Below are 17,188 nucleotides of genomic sequence, written 5' to 3'. Positions count from 1 at the left end.
ATCCCTGGCAAATTCCTAGGACACTGCCCCCACACGTGTGCTCCGCTCCTGCACAGGGCCTGGCCACCGGAGCTGTCCAGCTGAGGACGTCCTGAGGGGCATGGACCAGGAGCCTGGTGCTCGGGGTGGGGGGCCGGGGAATGCTGTGTCCGCTGTGTCGCCCCTGCGGGGGACCCCCAGACCTGGCTGCAGCCTGCAGGAATGCCCGGCAGAAGGTGGGGTTCCCGCGCCCCTTAGCCAGCCCCGCCCCCTGAGCTCAGGGAGGGTCTGGAAGTCAGGCTGGGCCGGAGGGCTCGGGTTACAACCCCCTCCCCCTCGGCCGGCCTGTGCTGACCCGGGCCTTGGAGCCGCGCAGACGGCGGGGAGGCCACCCGCAGGCGCCCCGCGCGGAGAGCACGGCCCCGAGGAGGGGCTGCAGGCCCGGGACCCCATGCCCGCCCCACTGTCCCTCCTGATGCTCGTGGGGCTGACGGCGGGGGCCAGCCTGCTGCCAGGGCCCGGCGGCCGCCCGGGCATGTGCCCCGACCAGCTCAGCCCCCGCCTGTGGGTGGACGCGCAGAGCACCTGTGAGCGCCCGTGCGCCAGGGACGAGGTGAGCCAGAGCCCCGCGCCCGGCTTCCCTGCTGCGGGGCCGGGGCCGCGAAGGAACATTCCAAAAACCTGCGGGGGGGGAAAGGTCCAGGGAGATGCAGTGCAGTCGGCGGCCACCAGAGGGGCGGGGCCAGGCACCCCAGGGAGGGGCGGGGCTAGGCCGGGTCGGGTTCCCTGGCGAGGGGCGGGGCGCTGCCGGCCCGGGGCGTGTCCCCGCTAAGCCCCGTCCCCCGCAGGACTGCGCGCCCGCCGAGAAGTGCTGCACCAACGTGTGCGGGCTGCACAGCTGCGTGGCCGCCCGCTTCCCGCACGCCGGCCCGGCCGCCCCGGCTACCTGCGAGGGCTTCGCCTGCCCGCAGCAGGGCTCCGACTGTGACATCTGGGACGGGCAGCCCGTGTGCCGCTGCCGCGACCGCTGCGAGAAGGAGCCGAGCTTCACGTGCGCCTCGGACGGCCTCACCTACTACAACCGCTGCTACATGGACGCCGAGGCCTGCCTGCGAGGCCTGCACCTGCGCGCCGTGCCCTGCAGGCACGTCCTGCGCTGGCCGCCCGGCACCGCCGTGCCCCCCACGCCCGGGGCCGCCGCCGTGCCGCCCGCGCTCTACAGCAGCCCGGCCCCGCAGGCGGTGCCCGTCGGGGGCACGGCCAGCCTGCACTGCGACGTCCGCGGCCGCCCGCCGCCCGCCGTGACCTGGGAGAAGCAGAGCCCGCAGCGGGACGGCGTGGTCATGCGGCCCGACCGCATGTACGGCAACGTGGTGGTCACCAGCCTGGGCCAGCTGGTGCTGTACGACGCGCGGCCCGAGGACGCGGGGCTGTACACCTGCACGGCGCGCAACGCGGCCGGCCTGCTGCGCGCCGACTTCCCGCTGTCCGTGCCGCCCGCCTGCCCCGGGCCCGGGCCCCGCGGGCCCTGGCACTTCGACCCGCAGCGCGGCAGCTGCGCCACCTTCCCGGCCGCGGGCTGCGACACCTACGAGGGCTTCGACACCTACGAGGCGTGCCAGCAGGCGTGTGCGCGCGGCCCGCGGGACGCCTGCGAGCTGCCGGCCGTGCAGGGCCCCTGCCGGGGCTGGGAGCCGCGCTGGGCCTACAGCCCGCTGCTGCGCCTCTGCCACCCCTTCGTGTACGGCGGCTGCGAGGGCAACGCCAACAACTTCGAGAGCCGCGCGAGCTGCGAGGTGGCCTGCGCCGGGCCGCGCGCGCCTCCGTGCCGGGCCTGCCGGCCGCGCGCAAGGCTGGTGCCCAGCCTGTGCCGCAGCGACTTCGCCGTGGTGGGCAGGCTCACCGAGCTGCAGGCCGAGCCCGAGGCGGGCGGCGGCATCGCGCGCCTGGCGCTGGACCGCGTGCTCAAGGACGACAAGATGGGGCTCAGGTTCCTGGGCACCCGCTACCTGGAGGTGACGCTGAGCGGCTCGGACGCCGCCTGCCCCTGCCCCAACGTGACGGCCGGCGACGGGCCGCTGGTCATCATGGGCGAGGTGCGCGACGGCGTGGCCGTGCTGGACGCCGGCAGCTACGTGCGCGCCGCCAGCGAGAAGCGCGTCAAGAAGATCCAGGAGCTGCTGGACAGGAAGGCCTGCGAGCTGCTGGGGCGCTTCCAGGACTAGGCGGAGGGGCGGGGCGGGCTGGCCACGCCCGCCAGTGCTGGCCCCGCCCACACCGGGAAGAGCCCCGCCCAGCCCCGGGACTGGACCCGCCCACCCCTGGGACTGGCCCTCATAGGTGCTGGCCCCACCCCCTCCAATAAAGCGACCTCTCACCCAGCAGTGGCCTTCAATGCTGGCCCCGCTGACCCTTGACCCCAATGCCCACCGACATCTTGCCACCTGCAAGGATGGAGGCTCCTGGGGAGGCCACTTCCTGCCTGGTAATTCCGGTGTGACTGGAGCAGTTGGCAGCCTTAGCAACTGGGACAGCTACCCAGGACAGGTCGGGAGTTGGAGTCCAGAGTCAGCCAGACAGACCCTTTCCCCAGAGAACAGACACGCCAGACACCAGAACACGTGTGTCACACACCAGATCACACATATCACACACAGCTCCCTTCCCCCAGGGAACACACGCCAGACACCAAAACATGGGTATCACACACCAGATCACAGTCACCTACCCGCAGGAACACACATGCCAGACACCAGAACACGCATTCACACACTAGATCACACATATCACATGCCAGACCACATTCCACATGTCACGTCAGAGAATGCATGCATCACATTCCAGATCACACGTGCCACATATCACAGTGAATACATGTGTCACACATGAGACCACCAGTGTCATGTCAGGCACAAATCACATGACAGCACATGTATCACATGCCAGGACATGTGCCATGCTTGAACACACATCACACTGGAACACACGTGTCACATGTCACACAGGCCAAATGCCACACACCAGAACACACATGTCACATACCTCAAACATGCACATGTCCCACACACACACACACACATAAAATCATCCACTGGCCCCAGAAGGAAGCCGGGTGACCACGCACTGGGCAGCAGCCAGAAATACTTTATTGCGAGGCAGAAGCGAGCCCGCAGGCCAGGCTAGGGAGGGCTGGGGGTCCCTGAGGCCTGGGCTCCACATGTGGCCCCCACAGAACCTAAAACAGGGACACGGGGCCCCGAGAGCGGTCCCTTTTTCCGGAAGATGAGGCACTTGTTGTTGGCCGGCATGTCCACCTACAAAGTGCTGGCATGGAGGTGCAGCCAGGCCATCCCCAGGCCCCAGCCCTGCAGCCCCGCCACCCCCGAGGCCATCCCCAGGCCCCAGCCCTGCAGCCCCGCCGTCCCCCAGGCCCGCCAATCTACCATCTTCTCCAAGAGGAGGCCGCTGGCCTGGCCCAGGTCCTCCAGGAGGGCCGTGTCCCGCAGCCCCCACTCCGGGTTCCTGTGGAGATGGGAAGTCCAGTTGTGGCTGGCAGCACTGGCCGCTGCCCGCCGCCCACCTGCCCGGGCACTCCCACCTGCATCTCAGTGTGAGGTCAAAGTCCACGTTGCTCTGAGGGGAGATCTTGCCATTGACAGCAAAAGGCTGCGGGGACAGGGCCGTGTCATGGTGGGCTGAAGGTGACCAGGGACCATGTCCACCTCAAGGCAGCAGGGGCCTTACTCCGTAGGTGATGAGCAGAGCTTGGGGCTTGAGCAGGTGGCCGGCGGCCCGGAAGAGGCCCTGCGGAGGGTGAGGCCAGGTGAGGGCCGGGCCACGGGGCAGTGGGGCCGCCAGCCGCCTGGGTACCGACCTGTGTGCAGCGCAGCGGGCTGATGTGTGCCATGTTGATGCACAGCAGCAGATCCAGTGACTGCGGCCCGAGGCCGCCCCAGCGCTGCCAGTCCCAGGTCACGTCCAGGTACAGCGGCGCCTTCACGTTGGACAGCCCGTGCGCCTGCGTGGTGGCCGCGATGCTGCAGGTGGAAAGAGGCAGTGGGCAGAGGAGGGCAGAGGAGGAGGAAGAAGAGAGCAGAGGAGGAGGAGGAGGGCGGAGGAGGAGGAGGAGGGCAGAGGAGGAGGAAGAAGAGAGCAGAGGAGGAGGAGGAGGGCAGAGGAGGAGGAGGAGGGCGGAGGAGGAGGAGGGCAGAGGCAGAGGAGGAGGAGGAGGAGGAGGAGGGCAGAGGACAGAGGAGGACCTGTCCCGCCCGCCTGCCGCCTCTCGCCCTCGGCCGGCCGCACCTGTCCAGGCAGCGCTGGTCCACGTCGGACGGCTGCCACTCGGCGTAGGGAAAGGCCCGCGCGAAGTGGGCGGCGTGCTGGCCGGAGCCGGAGCCCACCTCGAGCACGCGCAGCCCGCGCTGGGCCGGGTCCACGTACTGCAGCAGCACGCGCAGGATGGGCTCCTTGTTGCGCTCGGCGGCCGCGGCCACCAGCATGGTGGGAGGAGAGGCGGGCGGGCGCGGAGGACGCCGGGAAGAGTGGAGGGCGCGGAGGACGCCGGGAGGAGTGGCCGGAGCTGCGTGTGGCGTGTTAAAGGGGCCGCAGCGGCGGGGGGGAGGTGCCGCAGGGGACACACGCCTCAGGAGGGCGTCCTGCGTCCACCTGTTCACCTGCCGTTCGGGGACGTTCGGTTCAAATTCTGGGGTTTTTTTTAATGCAAGGCATTCATTTTCCAGACAGGAGGTGGAAAATAAAATCCTGCGCCGCCCGGGAATCGAACCCGGGTCGCAAGAATGGGAATCTTGCATGATACCACTACACCAGCGGCGCTGCTGGCCGAGCTTTCCCCTGTGTCTCAGGGCTTTGTGACGGCACCGCCCGCGTCTGCGCGAAGCCGCGCGCCGCCCGGCGGGCCCTAAGGGGAAGTGCAGGTCCGAGCGCCCGACCCGCAGGAGGGCGGGGGGCGGCTGAGGGGGTGACCGGGGTGACCGGGGTGACCGGGGTGGGTGACCGGGGTGGGTGAGGGAGTGACCGGGGTGGGAGAGGGGGTGACCGGGGTGACCGGGGTGAGAGAGGGGGTGACCGGGGTGACCGGGGTAGGTGAGGGGGTGACGGGGTGACCGGGGTGGGTGACCGGGGTGACCGGGGTGGGTGACCGGGGTGGGTGACGGTGACCGGGGCGGCGCGCGAGCCCAGCTGCGCCTCTGCCCACCCCGGGGTCACTCCATGCGGAGACCCGAGCGGCTGCGGGGGTCCCGGCGGCCACGCCGTGGAGGTCGCCCCAGTGCGGGCAGCAGAGCCGCCAACCCGGAAACTGGACCTTGTGTGGCCGCAGCCCGAGGCATTTTTTTCCGGGGCGTTTTTCAGGACAAAAACGCAAAACTTCTTTCTCTGGGAAGGGTCGCGACGGGCGGGGCGCGCGGGCCGGGGGGCGCGGGGGGCGCGCGCAGCCCTTGCAGGCGCCCCCGCAGCCCTTGCAGGCGCCCCCGCAGCCCGCCGCAGCCCCTTTAAGGCCCGGGGGCGTGTGCGGGCCCGCCCCCCGCCGCCGCGGGGCCGTTAAAGGGGCCGCCCCGGGCCGGGCGGCGGGCGCGGGACTGGCCGCGGGCGTGCGGGCGCCCACTCCGCCGCCATGTACACCATCAGCAAGGGGCCCAGCAAGCTGGTGGCGCAGCGCCGCACAGGTGCGCGGGCGGGGGGCGCGGGCCGGGGGGCGCGCGGGGGCGGCGGGGGCGGCGGCTCACCCGCGCCCTCCGCGTCGCCCGCAGGGCCCCCGCAGCAGCAGGTGGACGGCCGCCTCGGCGAGCTCCTGAAATGCCGGCCGCCCTGCGCGCCCCTGCCCAGGTGAGCGCTCGGGGGGCGGCGGCGCGCCGGGGTCACCTTGGGCCACGTGCCCCGAGGTCAAGGTCCCCGCGCGCCGCCGCCGCGCGCGTGTGCGCCCTTCGGCCCGGGCGGGGGAGCCGGCCGCTGCACGCCCCGGGCTGGGGACCCCCGCCCCTCAGGACGCCCCTCTTTATTGTAGCGCCCCTCCGAGCTGAGGAGGACCGGCCCGCGGCGCAGGGGCCCCTGACGCGGCAAGGCGAGCCGGCGGCGGAGGACGGCCGGCTCCCCGCGCTCGGCTGGAGGTGCGGCGGGGCGCGGGGGAGCGGGCCACGGCCCGGGCGCGGGGGGCGGCCTGCCCACTGCCTGCTGCCCTTCCTCCACAGCGCGGGGCCCAGGCTCGTGTTCCAGCGGGTGGCCGGCCGGCGGGCCCCGGGCGAGGGCGGCCAGGAGCCCTACACGCCGGCGCACCAGGAGAACGTGCGCTTCGTGTCCGAAGGTACGGGGCGGGCCTCCGGCCGCGGGCCTGCCCTCCGCGGGGCGCGCCGACCCGGCCCGACCGTGCCCCCTCTGCCCGCAGCCTGGCAGCAGGTGCAGCGGCAGCTGGCCGGCGAGCGCGGCCCGAGGCCCGTGCAGTACGTGGAGAGGAGCCCCAACCCGCGGCTGCAGGGTGAGCGCCCGGCGCGGGGGTCCGGGGGGCGGCCGGGGCCGGCTCAGCCCCGCACGGCGCCGCTCAGTGCGCTCAGCCCCGCACGGCCCCGCTCTGCCCGCAGGCTTCGTGCCCATCGACCTGGACGAGTGGTGGGCTCAGCAGTTCCTGGCCCGGGTCACCAGCTGCTCCTAGCCGCGGCGGGACAAGCCGCCCGTGCCAGCCACACCGCAAGTGCCCGCGCTGGAGTCGCGGCCCCGCCGCCGCCGGCGCCCCTCTGTTCGGCTCAATAAAGTCAGAAAGTGCCCGTGCGCCTCGCTTTCCTGGGGGGACGAGAGGGGGTCGGGGGGCGCGGACAGGGGCGCAGGCGGGGTCGGGGGGCGCGGACAACTGGGGGCAGGCGGGGTCGGGGGGCGCAGACGAGGTGGGGGGCGCGGACAGGGGCGCAGGCGGGGTGGGGGGCGCGGACAGGTGGGCGCAGGCGGGGTCGGGGGGCGCGGACAGGTGGGCGCAGGAGAGGTCGGGGGGCGCGGACAGGGCTCAGCTGGAGGACTTGGGTGCTGGAGGGACAGGCTCGGATCCCCGCCCCCCGTCACGTGGGCTGTCCCGCCCCCGTCGCCCGGCAACTGTTGGCAGACGCACCGTGCGTGCGGGGCCGAGCGGGAAGCGCGAACCGTGGCACCGTGGGCCCGGGCGATGGCCGGCGGAGCCGTGGGGGTCGCGGGCGATGGCTGCAGAGCCCCGTGCCCGCCATCTGCTCACTCAGGTGGGCGTGGAGCATGGCGGGGCAGCCGGGCTGACTGCCGCTGACTGCTTCCCTGGGGCCGCAGCTCCTCTGCGGCGTGGGCAGGGACCGCACTGGAGGACAGCGGGCTGCTGAGTGGTGGGAGCACACGGAAGCTGCGCCTATGGGCCGGGCACTGTGCCCAAGCTGAGACACAAGGGGTTGGGCACTAGGTGAGCGGCAAGGAAACCAGTCCATGTGGGAGTGGGCCACATCAGCAGGTCGTTGAGCTGGTCAGCTGTCTTCCTGGCCTGAACCACGGCCCCCACCAACACCCATACAGGTCCGGTTCTGTGTTCATGGAGCATGAGCTGACCCTGGACGGGCAGCTCCAGCTTTGATGACAGCATGGACCTGAGCATCTCTGGTACATCAGCTGGGACCAGAGTCCAGTACCCAGCTCGTCAGTGGTCAGCAGGGAGGGGGTCACCAGGGCCCCCCCACAGGAACTTGGTCTCCATGGTGCCCGACTGCGGCAGCCCAGCCTGGGGATCTCATGCTGGGGTCACCAGGAGGTCCAGCGCCTGCTGTGGAGCCCTACAGGTGAATGAGGCAATCTTCAGCCCCAGCGAGTCCCACTGTGCCACGTGCAGTGAGGATGGTAGCAGGTGAGTGTGGACACTGCCCATTATGGAGCTGGTGATCCAGTTCCAGGGGCTGAACCAGGCACAGGGGCTGCCTAGGGTGGTGGGCTGGTCAGAGGTACGCCACTGAACCTGCTGCAACCTCATGGCTGCCCAGCCGCCACAGGTGGCAGAGGTGCAGGTGCCTGGCGTGGAGCCCCTTGCCCTGCGCCTGAGCTGAGCAGCTGTGAGTGGTGGTGGGCTACGGGGATGGCACGTTTGCCTCTTCAGCCTCTCCCGCACTGCCTTGGAGCTCAAGATGCGCCCCACCATGCCGCAGTCACTGCTGTGCCCTTCTCCATGGACGGTAAGGATGACCAGGGGGCAGCCCAAGCTGACTGCTGGGGTCACAGCATGGTGCGTGTGCTGTGACACATGTAGCCTTGCCCAGGGGCTGGCCACCCCTGCACAGGGGTCACCTTCACAAGCTGAGTGACCACCAGGGAGCCCCAATTTCTGCCCTGCAAAGCACCCGCTGTCAGGTGCCACAGCCTAGCGGGCGGGGAGCGCAGGGGAAGGGACTCCCATGGCTCACCCTCCCTGTAGGATGGACTTTTCAGGGTGCAAGGCATAGACCTGTGGCCAGCAGCCAGCGGGTCAGTGTCTGGGCCTCCAACTGGCTGCGGGACCACTGTGAGCTGCTAGCTTGGCTGAGCTTCCCAGCACTGGCCACCTTGAAAGTAAGCACGGTGGGCCACCCCAGGTGGGTAGGGCTGGTAATGGCCCACAGCCACAGCCCAACTTACCTGCCCATAGGCTCCCAGCCACCTGCCACCCACCCTGGCAGCCTTCTGCCCCTGGGACAGGGCCCTGCTGGCCTGTGTAGGCTTTGGTGCGCACACCGAGCTGGTGTTCTACAGGCTCCACCACCAGCAGGTGTGTGGACCTGGTCCAGCCTGTGGGTATGCAGTGGGAGCCCCTGCAGTCCTGGGGCCTCAGCTGCCTGCCCACAGGTGCTGGAGCGGATCCCTCTGCCCGCCATCGCCATCTCCCTGAGCCTGTCCCACCAAGTCCACCTCATGGCCATCTGCCCAGTCGCTGAGTACCCAGACCCTGCCCAGAGAGGGCCTGGGGGGCCTGGACCCCTCTGCTGGGCTGGTGCCCTGGACCACAGCTGTGCCGTCCACCCACAGAGGGTGCCTTGAGGCTGGTGGGCTGTGCCGTGGGCACCACCCAGGACTTGGCTGGCCACACCGCTGCCATGCACCTGTGTGGAGTCATGCCCTCGGCTGGGATGCGCTTCACTGTGGCTGACAGCCAGATCTTCCTGTGGGAAGTGCTGGGGCAGTGAGGTGCCTGGTATGGTGCAGGACGGGAGGCCAGGCGTCCGGCGCCCTCTGGGCTCCTGATGGCAGCCCACCCGGTTCAGTGAACACTGCTTGCTTGCTGCGTCCCCAGCAGGGCCGGGGTCAGGGAGTCAGGTGGCAGGGCAGGGGTTAGAGCCTGGGGCAGGGGGGCAGGGGGGCAGGGTGCAGGGCAGGGGGTCGGGGCAGAGCAGGGGTTAGAGCCTGGGGCAGGGGGGCAGGGGGGCAGGGTGCAGGGCAGGGGGTCGGGGGCAGAGGGGGGCAGGGCAGCGCCATGGGGCGGGAGCCGCAGTGCCCGCCGCGTCCACCAGGCGACGACGTGTCCACCGGTAGCGCTGCTGCGGCTGCGCGGGTCGGCGCCGGAAGTGCGGGCGAGCAGGCCGGGCCGCCGGTCGGGGTTGCGGGGCCGCCATGAGGCGGGACGTGCGCATCCTGCTGCTGGGCGAGGGTAGGCGGCGGGGCCAGGAGTCGGGGACAGGGCCGGGGGTCGAACAGAGCCGGGGTCGGGGAGCAGGACAGGGGTTCAGAGGACAGGGCCGGGGGTCGAACAGAGCCGGGGTCGGGGGGCAGGGCCTGTCCACCGACCCCTGCTCTGCCTCCCCCCCCAGTCTGGTCCTGCCCTCTGACCTCCTGCCCTGCCCCGCCAGCCCCGGCCCTGACCCCTACTCGCCCACCCCTGTCCTACCCCCCCCAAGTCTGGTCCTGCCCTCTGACCCCCTGTACTGCCCGCCTGCCCTGACCGCCCCACCGCCCCACACAGCCCAGGTGGGGAAGACGTCGCTGATTCTGGCGCTGGTGGGCGAGGAGTTCCCGCAGGAGGTGGGTGCAGTGGGCACGGTGGACAGTGGGAGTGCGGTGGCGCGGTGGGCACAGTGAGCAGTGGAAGCACGTGGGTGCAGTGGGTGCGGTGGGCGCAGTGGGTGCAGTGGGTGCGGTGGACAGTGGGAGCACGTGGGTGTGGTGGGCTCAGCCCCCGGCCTTGGCAGGTGCCTGCCCGCGCCGAGGAGATCACCATCCCCGCCGACGTGACCCCGGAGAGGGTGCCCACGCACATTGTGGACTCCTCAGGTAGCGCCCGCGCTCTGCAGGGGGGTCGCCCCGGCCCAGCGCCCGCGCCCTCAGCGGGTCTCACCCACTTGTCTAGAGGCAGAGCAGACGGCGGAGGAGCTGCAGGAGGAGATCCGTAAGGTGCGGGCTGCTGTCCATCGGGGGTCACCATGACGGGGGCTGCTGTCCATCGGGGGTCGCCATGACCGGGGGCTGCTGTCCATCAGGGTGGCCATGGCCGGGGGTTGCTGTCCTCCCAGGGGGTCACCACAGCACGTGCTCCCACCCCGGCCACCTGGCCGCCTCCCCACAGGCGAACGTGGTGTGCATGGTGTACGACGTCTCGGAGGAAGCCACAATTGAGAAGGTGAGCCGCCTGGGCCCCGCGCTCGCAGTTGCCCAGCCTGGGAGGGGGCTACCTGCTGCCCAGCCTGGGAGGGGGCTGCCCGTTGCCCGCTGCTGCCTTACAGATTCGAACCAAATGGATCCCGCTAGTGAATGCAGAAACAGAGAGGGGGCCCAGGTAATGGCAGGGCCTGGGGGCGGCCAGGCAGGGGCTATGGCTGGGCCCCTCCATGACCACCGGCCTCTCCCCCAGGCTGCCCATCATCCTGGTGGGCAACAAGTCTGACCTGCGTCCTGGGAGTTCGCTGGAGGCTGTGCTGCCCATCATGAGCCAGTTTCCTGAGATTGAGACCTGTGTGGAGGTGGGGGGCACTGTTCTTTGGGGGGCAGCAGGGCCCTGTGCCTTGGGTCTTGGGGGAGGCCCTGTGCCTTGGGTGGGGGGGCCCTGTGCCTTGGGTGAGGGGCAGGAGGGGCCCTGTGCCTTGGGTGAGGGGCAGGAGGGGCCCTGTGCCTTGGGTCTTGGGTGGGGGCACCCTGTGCCTTGGCGGGGGCTCCCAAGCCCAGGCCTGCTCTGCCGCCCCTCAGTGCTCTGCCAAGAGCTTGCGGAATGTCTCGGAGCTGTTCTACTACGCCCAGAAGGCCGTGCTGCACCCCACGGCCCCACTGTATGACACAGAGGCCAAGCAGGTGGGCACTGGCTGCCGCGCCCCCCCGGAAGCCCGCAGGGGCCGAGGCTAAGCCACTCTCCCCACAGCTGCGGCCTGCATGCGTGCGGGCCCTCACCCGGGTCTTCACGCTCTGGGACCAGGACCTGGACCAGGTGCTGAGCGACGAGGAGCTCAATGCCTTCCAGGTGCGCATCGTCCCTTCCCTAGCCGCTGCCCGGCAGTCAGCGGGCTCACTTGGCAATGTCCTTCCCCGGGCAGGCGTCCTGCTTTGGCCGGCCACTGGCCCCACAGGCCCTGGAGGACGTCAAGATGGTGGTGTGCAGGAATGTGGCCAGCGGCGTGCGGGACGATGGGCTGACCCTGGATGGTGAGGCCAAGGACCCTGTGTCTTGTGTGTGAGGGCATGAGCCTGGTGCCATCTTCCTGTGTCCCCGGTGCCACCTCCCTGTGCATGAGGGGCCGCTGTGCCCGGTTCCAGCCCCTGCCTCCCTCACAGGCTTCCTCTTTCTCAACACACTGTTTGTCCAACGTGGTCGGCATGAGACCACATGGACCATCCTGCGCCACTGTGGCTACGGGGATGACCTTCAGCTGACCAACGACTACCTCTTCCCGCCGTGGGTGTCCAGGGTCCCCAGCCGGATTCCATGGGGATGGCAGAGGGGTGTGCCTGGTACAGTGAAACAGACCTGTCCCTCCTGTCCGCCAGGCTGCCTGTGCCCCCCGGCTGCAGCACGGAGCTCAGCCACCTCGGCCACCAGTTTGTGCAGAGAGCCTTTGAAAAGCACGACCAGGTGGGCCCCCCGCCTGCCCCAGGTCCTCCCGGACACCCCCAGCCCCCTGCCTGCCCTAAACCTCCTGGACACCCCCAGCCCCACCTTCACCACCACCCTGCACCTGTAGGACCAGGATGGTGCCCTCTCACCCGCCGAGCTGCACAGCCTCTTCAGCGTCTTTCCTGAAGCCCCCTGGGGGCCTGGGTTTCCGGGCTCCATCCGTACAGAGGCTGGGCACCTGGGGCTGCGAGGCTACCTGTGCCAGTGGGCGTGAGTACAGCAGCCCCGCCCCAAGCCCCGCCCCTGAGCCTCTCCCTACCCTGATGTCATGGTGTACCACCCTGCTCCCAGCCTGGTGACCTACCTGGATGTGCGTCGTTGCCTCGGGCACCTGGGCTACCTGGGCTACCCTACGCTCTGTGGGCCACACTCGCAGGCACAGGCTATCACAGGTGAGTGCCTGTGGCCGTCCCCAGGCTCCATTCCCTGGCCGGTGATGCCCTCACCCAGTTTGGTCTTTGCAGTCACCCGGGAAAAGCGGCTGGACCAAGAGAAGGGGCAGACGCAGCGGAACGTCCTTCTATGCAAGGTGCTAGGGGCCGCGGGCGTGGGCAAGTCAGCCTTCCTGCAGGCTTTCCTGGGCCGCGGCCTGGGGGTGAGTGTGCCCAGCGAGACCAGGGCCTGGGGGTGAGTGTGCCCAGCGAGACCAGGGCCTGGGGGGGAGTGTGCCCAGCCAGACCAGGGCCTGGGGGGGAGTGTGCCCAGCCAGACCAGGGCCTGGGGGGGAGTGTGCCCAGCCAGACCAGGGCCTGGGGGGGAGTGTGCCCAGCCAGACCAGGGCCTGGGGGGGAGTGTGCCCAGCCAGACCAGGGCCTGGGGGGGAAGTGTGCCCAGCCAGACCAGGGCCTGGGGGGGAAGTGTGCCCAGCCAGACCAGGGCCTGGGGGAGGGACCAGGACAGCGCCTCAGGGCCGTCTTTCCCCAGCACCCAGAGATTCCCAAGGAGCCCCCTGCCTACGCCGTGGACATCGTGCAGGTGCATGGGCAGGACAAGTACTTGATTGTGAGTGTTCTGATCCAATGAGGCTCTGGACACATGGACACACACACACATACAATGCAGGATGCACAGGCAGACACACACACAGGACTTAGGGACACACACATGCAGGGCTCATGGACACACATGCAGGGTGCGCAGGCAGACACACACACATACAGGACCCTGCTGAGGCCCCTGTCTGCCCCAGCTCTGCGAGGTCAGTTCTGAGAGCCCGCTGGACGCCAGCTGCGATGTCGCCTGCCTCCTGTTTGATAGCAGTGACCCTGTGTCCTTTGCACACTGCGCCCACCTCTACAAGGCAAGTGTCCCGGGGGGGAGCTGCTGTGGCATCCTGTTGCCCGCTCTCACTTCTCACTCCTCCCTCCTACAGCACCATTACATGGACGGGCAGACGCCTTGCCTCTTCATCTGCTCCAAGGCCGACCTGCTGGGGGGCGCTGCTGGCCCTGGCGTGGCGCCCGCTGAATTCTGCCGCCGCCATCGGCTGCCGGCCCCCACCCCTTTCTCCTGTGCTGGCCCCGGCCCGCCCAACCCAGCTGCCTTCTCTCAGCTCGCCATCATGGCCACCTTCCCGTGGGTACCCCCGGTTGTCCCCGGGCTGGGGACGCTGGCTGGGCCAGGGCTGCCCTGAGATTCTCTCTCGCCCACAGGCACCTGCTGCAGGCAGAGCCAGGCCCCTCCTGCCGCTGGCTCCGGGACCTGCTATGCATCGTGGGGGCCGCCATGGTCGCTGTCCTTGGCTTCTCACTCTTCAGGGTCCTCAGGAGCCGATGAGGGCCCCCCCCCAGCTCCTCGCAGGACCCCATCTCGGCTTAGCACAGTGGTCCCCCAGGGCAGTGGGACTGCAGATTGTGCCTGTCCTGGATCTGGGCACCCCCACTCTCTAACCTCTGGTCCCACAGCTGCCTTTCCAGGGTGCTGCCTGTTACGGCCAGCCGCACGAGGGACACGAGGAAGGGTCCCAGGGATTGAGGCACCGACCGGAGACAGGGATGGTGGAAGTCTCTCTCCGAAGCCTTTCTTGCCTTCTCTCTTGACCTTTCACCTACTTCTTGTTTGCGCTTTACCCCACACCCTCATTAACGCAGATTGGCTACAGCTGAGACCAGGGACTTCTAGCCCCAAGCCCACTGCCTGTAGTGCTCGGCTTAACCAGTGCTAGTCAACTCCTTAGCCCACAGCAGCTGCCCACTCCCCCTGTCCCCAGGCAGTCAGGGCCAGACACCTGTCGCAGGTCACAAGATTAAACTTTGCTTCCTTCCTCTTCTGTCTCGGTCTTTGAAACACGTCCGTCCTGCTGAGGGGTGCACACCCCCTGACTCCGTGCCACCCCAACCCCGTACCCCTAGGCTTCTGCTGCATGGCCCCTTGGTGCCTGGAAGGGACGGCTCTGGCCCAGGGAGCCCTGAAGTGGTACAGTCTGGGTGCTCACTGGGCTGACGTCACTCTGCTGGGTCTGTCTGAGGCCCAGAGTGCCCCCAGCCCCCCAGCCATCCCTCAGACCCAAGCCCTGATGAAGAGGGTGGATGAGCGGGGCGCTGCCTGGGGGAGTTCCAGTGTTGACTCTGCTGCACAGGGTGTCTTTCTCAGGCCACCCAGATGAGCAGCCACTGGTCAAGGCCTGTTCTGTCTCCCTTGGGGCAGTGGCCAGTGGACCTGATGCCTTCAGACCCTGTTCTATGGCAGCTGGGCCTGGGGCTTGCAGCCCGGGGACAGCGGCCCTCCTGGCCACCCACAGCAGTAGCCACAGGGTTTGGATCAACCCTGGGAGCCTCCCGCAGGCCTGCCCCTTGGGGCTGTCCCCTCCCCATCTTCTGGCACCCCTGTCCTGCTGCAGGAGTGGGGGTGGGGCCGCTGGGCTGAGCCGCAGCACAGTGGGGGGCGCAGCAGGGTCGCAGGCTTCCTGCCTCGGTCCCCCAGACCCTCACCGCCAGAGCGGGGGCGGCTCCCTGCCATGGTGCCTGTCCCGAGGCAGCGGCCGGCGCAGGGCGTGCGTCCTCGCGCGCAGGGCGCGCGTGAGCCTCGGCGGCGCGCGGGGCGGGCTGGCGGCTCTGACGCGGCGGAGTGCGGCGCCGAGCGGGCGGAGCGGCGGCCGGGCGGAGCGGAGCGGTCTGCAGCGCAGCCCCTCCCGGCCGAGCCGCGGACCCCGGCCCCAGGCCCAGCCTGGCTCTATGGACAGGAGCTCGCTGCTGCAACTCATCCACGAGCAGGTGCGGGGCCGCCGCGGGGAGTCTCCCGCCGCTGCGGGCCGGGAGGGGCCTCGGGAGACGCGCGGCGGGCCCGGCCCCCTCCCCAAGCCGCCTCCTTGCACGACCTTGCCCTGAAAGCCCCGGAAGGGCAGGCTCGGCTGCGGGAGCAGGGCGGTGCGGTCCTCAGCGGGCAGGACCCTCCTCAGGCCCGGCTCCCCTCCCCACAGCTGGACCCTGACAACACGGGTTTCATCGGGGCAGACACCTTCGCCGGGCTGGTGCACAGCCATGAGCTGCCCCTGGATCCCGCCAAGCTGGACATGCTGGTGGCCCTGGCCCAGAGCAACGAGCGGGGCCAGGTCTGCTACCAGGAGCTCGTGGACCTGGTCAGTGCTGCGGCGGCGGGGTGGGCGGGCCAGGGCGGGCGCGAGTGCCGTGGAAGGGGACGCCACGCACTCGGCCTGCCTCCCAGATCAGCAGCAAGCGCTCCAGCAGCTTCAAGAGGGCCATCGCCAACGGGCAGCGCGCGCTGCCCAGGGACGGGCTGCTGGACGAGCCGGGGCTGGGCTTCTACAAGCGCTTCGTCCGCTACGTGGCCTACGAGATCCTGCCCTGCGAGGTGGACCGCCGCTGGTACTTCTCCCGGCACCGCAGCTGCCCGCCCCCCGTGTTCATGGCCTCCGTCACCCTCGCCCAGGTGGACCAGCCCACCCCGCCCCCTCCCCTCGCCGCAGCCCCCTGGCCGCTGGCCTTGGCCGGCCCTAAAGGGTCGTGTCCCCAGATTGTGGTGTTCCTGTGCTACGGGGCGCGGCTCAACAAGTGGGTGCTGCAGACCTACCACCCCGAGTACATGAAGAGCCCCCTCGTGTACCACCCGGGGCACCGCGCGCGCGCCTGGCGCTTCCTCACCTACATGTTCATGCACGTCGGGTGAGCGGGGCCGCTGCCCGAGGGCGGGGGGCACTGGGGGGCGCCCAGGCCGGTGACCCGCCGCTCCCCCCGCCCAGCCTGGAGCAGCTGGGGTTCAACGCGCTGCTGCAGCTGATGATCGGGGTGCCCCTGGAGATGGTGCACGGCCTGCTGCGCATCAGCCTGCTCTACCTGGCCGGCGTGCTGGCAGGTGAGCAGGGGCGCGGGCGCGGGCTGGCCTCGCGGGTGCCCTGCGTGCTCAGCCCGCCTCGTCCGCAGGCTCGCTGACCGTCTCCATCACCGACATGCGGGCGCCCGTGGTGGGGGGCTCCGGCGGGGTCTACGCGCTGTGCTCGGCGCACCTGGCCAACGTCGTCATGGTAAACGGGCCGCTGCAGGGTGGGGCCTGCGGGCGCGGGGGCGGCGGGCCGGCTCACGGCCCGGGTGCCCCCTCAGAACTGGGCCGGGATGCGGTGCCCCTACAAGCTGCTGCGCATGGTGCTGGCCCTGGTGTGCAGTGAGTAGCGGGCCCGGGGGCGGGGGCGGGCCCCGGGCGCGGACGGGCGCCCCCCAGCTGCCGCCTCCCTCCGCAGTGAGCTCGGAGGTGGGCCGCGCCGTGTGGCTGCGCTTCTCCCCGCCGCTGCCGGCCGCCGGCCCGCAGCCCAGCTTCATGGCGCACCTGGCGGGGGCGGTGGTGGGGGTCAGCATGGGGCTCACGATGCTGCGCAGCTACGAGGAGCGCCTGCGGGACCAGTGCGGCTGGTGGGTGGTCCTGCTGGCCTACGGCACCTTCCTGCTCTTCGCCATCTTCTGGAACGTCTTCGCCTACGACCTGCTGGGCGCCCACGTGCCCCCTCCGCCCTGACTGCACCCCTGCCTGCACGTTTGTCCCGCGCGAGGGGGAGGAGACCCCAGGAGAACCGCCCCCCCAACTTGCGGCCTGAGCCTTTTTGCAGAATAAATAAATATTTTACACGGCGCTGTGGCCCCCTGGCCTCGGAGGGTCCTCTGCCCCAGAGCCCGGGAGGGGTGT

General features: G+C 70.0%; 5 protein-coding genes and 1 non-coding gene across 20 annotated transcripts; 4 read left to right on the top strand and 2 right to left on the bottom strand.

The window, feature by feature from the left end:
- On the top strand, positions 1-2,204 carry WFIKKN1 (WAP, follistatin/kazal, immunoglobulin, kunitz and netrin domain containing 1). Its single transcript, XM_040973628.1, has 2 exons — positions 1-592; positions 828-2,204. Exons 1-2 carry the CDS (start codon positions 101-103, stop codon positions 2,202-2,204), a joined length of 1,869 nt encoding a protein of 622 aa, XP_040829562.1. The 5' UTR covers positions 1-100.
- Positions 2,205-3,108: 904 nt separating this feature from the next.
- METTL26 (methyltransferase like 26) lies at positions 3,109-4,518 on the bottom strand. 4 transcript variants are annotated; one of them, XM_040974002.1, is made up of 6 exons: positions 4,282-4,518; positions 3,854-4,016; positions 3,724-3,783; positions 3,578-3,645; positions 3,423-3,501; positions 3,109-3,293 (listed from the first exon to the last, which is right to left on the bottom strand). In XM_040974002.1, the coding sequence occupies exons 1-6, from the start codon at positions 4,476-4,478 to the stop codon at positions 3,159-3,161; spliced, it is 702 nt and encodes a 233-aa protein (XP_040829936.1). In that variant the 5' UTR covers positions 4,479-4,518; the 3' UTR covers positions 3,109-3,158. The 4 variants fall into 4 exon arrangements, with proteins under 4 accessions (XP_040829936.1, XP_040829937.1, XP_040829938.1 ...); XM_040974003.1 differs by lacking the exon at positions 3,724-3,783; XM_040974004.1 differs by lacking the exons at positions 3,578-3,645; positions 3,854-4,016.
- Positions 4,519-4,741: 223 nt separating this feature from the next.
- TRNAG-CCC lies at positions 4,742-4,812 on the bottom strand. The gene has a single exon. It is a non-coding gene; the product is annotated as a tRNA-Gly (tRNA).
- Positions 4,813-5,577: 765 nt separating this feature from the next.
- Positions 5,578-6,682, top strand: MCRIP2 (MAPK regulated corepressor interacting protein 2). Of its 3 annotated transcripts, none has more exons than XM_040974000.1 (5): positions 5,578-5,663; positions 5,748-5,823; positions 6,186-6,298; positions 6,380-6,469; positions 6,573-6,682. In XM_040974000.1, exons 1-5 carry the CDS (start codon positions 5,612-5,614, stop codon positions 6,641-6,643), a joined length of 402 nt encoding a protein of 133 aa, XP_040829934.1. In that variant the 5' UTR covers positions 5,578-5,611; the 3' UTR covers positions 6,644-6,682. The 3 variants fall into 3 exon arrangements, with proteins under 3 accessions (XP_040829934.1, XP_040829933.1, XP_040829935.1); XM_040973999.1 differs by having other exon boundaries at positions 6,126-6,298; XM_040974001.1 differs by lacking the exons at positions 5,748-5,823; positions 6,186-6,298 and having other exon boundaries at positions 5,612-5,663.
- A 2,858-nt stretch (positions 6,683-9,540) lies between these two features.
- RHOT2 (ras homolog family member T2) lies at positions 9,541-14,063 on the top strand. 8 transcript variants are annotated; one of them, XM_040973620.1, is made up of 19 exons: positions 9,541-9,607; positions 9,920-9,978; positions 10,146-10,227; positions 10,304-10,347; positions 10,520-10,573; positions 10,677-10,729; positions 10,805-10,913; positions 11,137-11,238; positions 11,306-11,404; positions 11,478-11,586; positions 11,716-11,836; positions 11,929-12,013; positions 12,123-12,265; positions 12,347-12,447; positions 12,520-12,650; positions 12,980-13,057; positions 13,245-13,355; positions 13,428-13,630; positions 13,708-14,063. In XM_040973620.1, the coding sequence occupies exons 1-19, from the start codon at positions 9,571-9,573 to the stop codon at positions 13,829-13,831; spliced, it is 1,845 nt and encodes a 614-aa protein (XP_040829554.1). In that variant the 5' UTR covers positions 9,541-9,570; the 3' UTR covers positions 13,832-14,063. The 8 variants fall into 8 exon arrangements, with proteins under 8 accessions (XP_040829554.1, XP_040829555.1, XP_040829556.1 ...); XM_040973621.1 differs by having other exon boundaries at positions 11,306-11,413; XM_040973622.1 differs by lacking the exon at positions 10,520-10,573.
- A 1,152-nt stretch (positions 14,064-15,215) lies between these two features.
- Positions 15,216-17,038, top strand: RHBDL1 (rhomboid like 1). 3 transcript variants are annotated; one of them, XM_040973996.1, is made up of 8 exons: positions 15,216-15,267; positions 15,474-15,632; positions 15,719-15,943; positions 16,028-16,176; positions 16,254-16,366; positions 16,435-16,535; positions 16,612-16,672; positions 16,749-17,038. In XM_040973996.1, exons 1-8 carry the CDS (start codon positions 15,229-15,231, stop codon positions 17,018-17,020), a joined length of 1,119 nt encoding a protein of 372 aa, XP_040829930.1. In that variant the 5' UTR covers positions 15,216-15,228; the 3' UTR covers positions 17,021-17,038. The 3 variants fall into 3 exon arrangements, with proteins under 3 accessions (XP_040829930.1, XP_040829929.1, XP_040829931.1); XM_040973995.1 differs by having other exon boundaries at positions 15,229-15,267; positions 15,453-15,632; XM_040973997.1 differs by lacking the exon at positions 15,719-15,943 and having other exon boundaries at positions 15,229-15,267; positions 15,453-15,632.
- Positions 17,039-17,188: the final 150 nt, after the last annotated feature.

Source organism: Ochotona curzoniae, unplaced genomic scaffold (assembly GCF_017591425.1).
Source record: "Ochotona curzoniae isolate NIBS_2020 unplaced genomic scaffold, NIBS_Ocur_1.0 contig_2321, whole genome shotgun sequence".
NCBI classification, from domain to species: Eukaryota; Metazoa; Chordata; class Mammalia; order Lagomorpha; family Ochotonidae; genus Ochotona; species Ochotona curzoniae.
The sequence above is the reverse complement of the archived record's forward strand: the minus strand, read 5'-3'. Positions and strand labels throughout refer to the sequence as shown.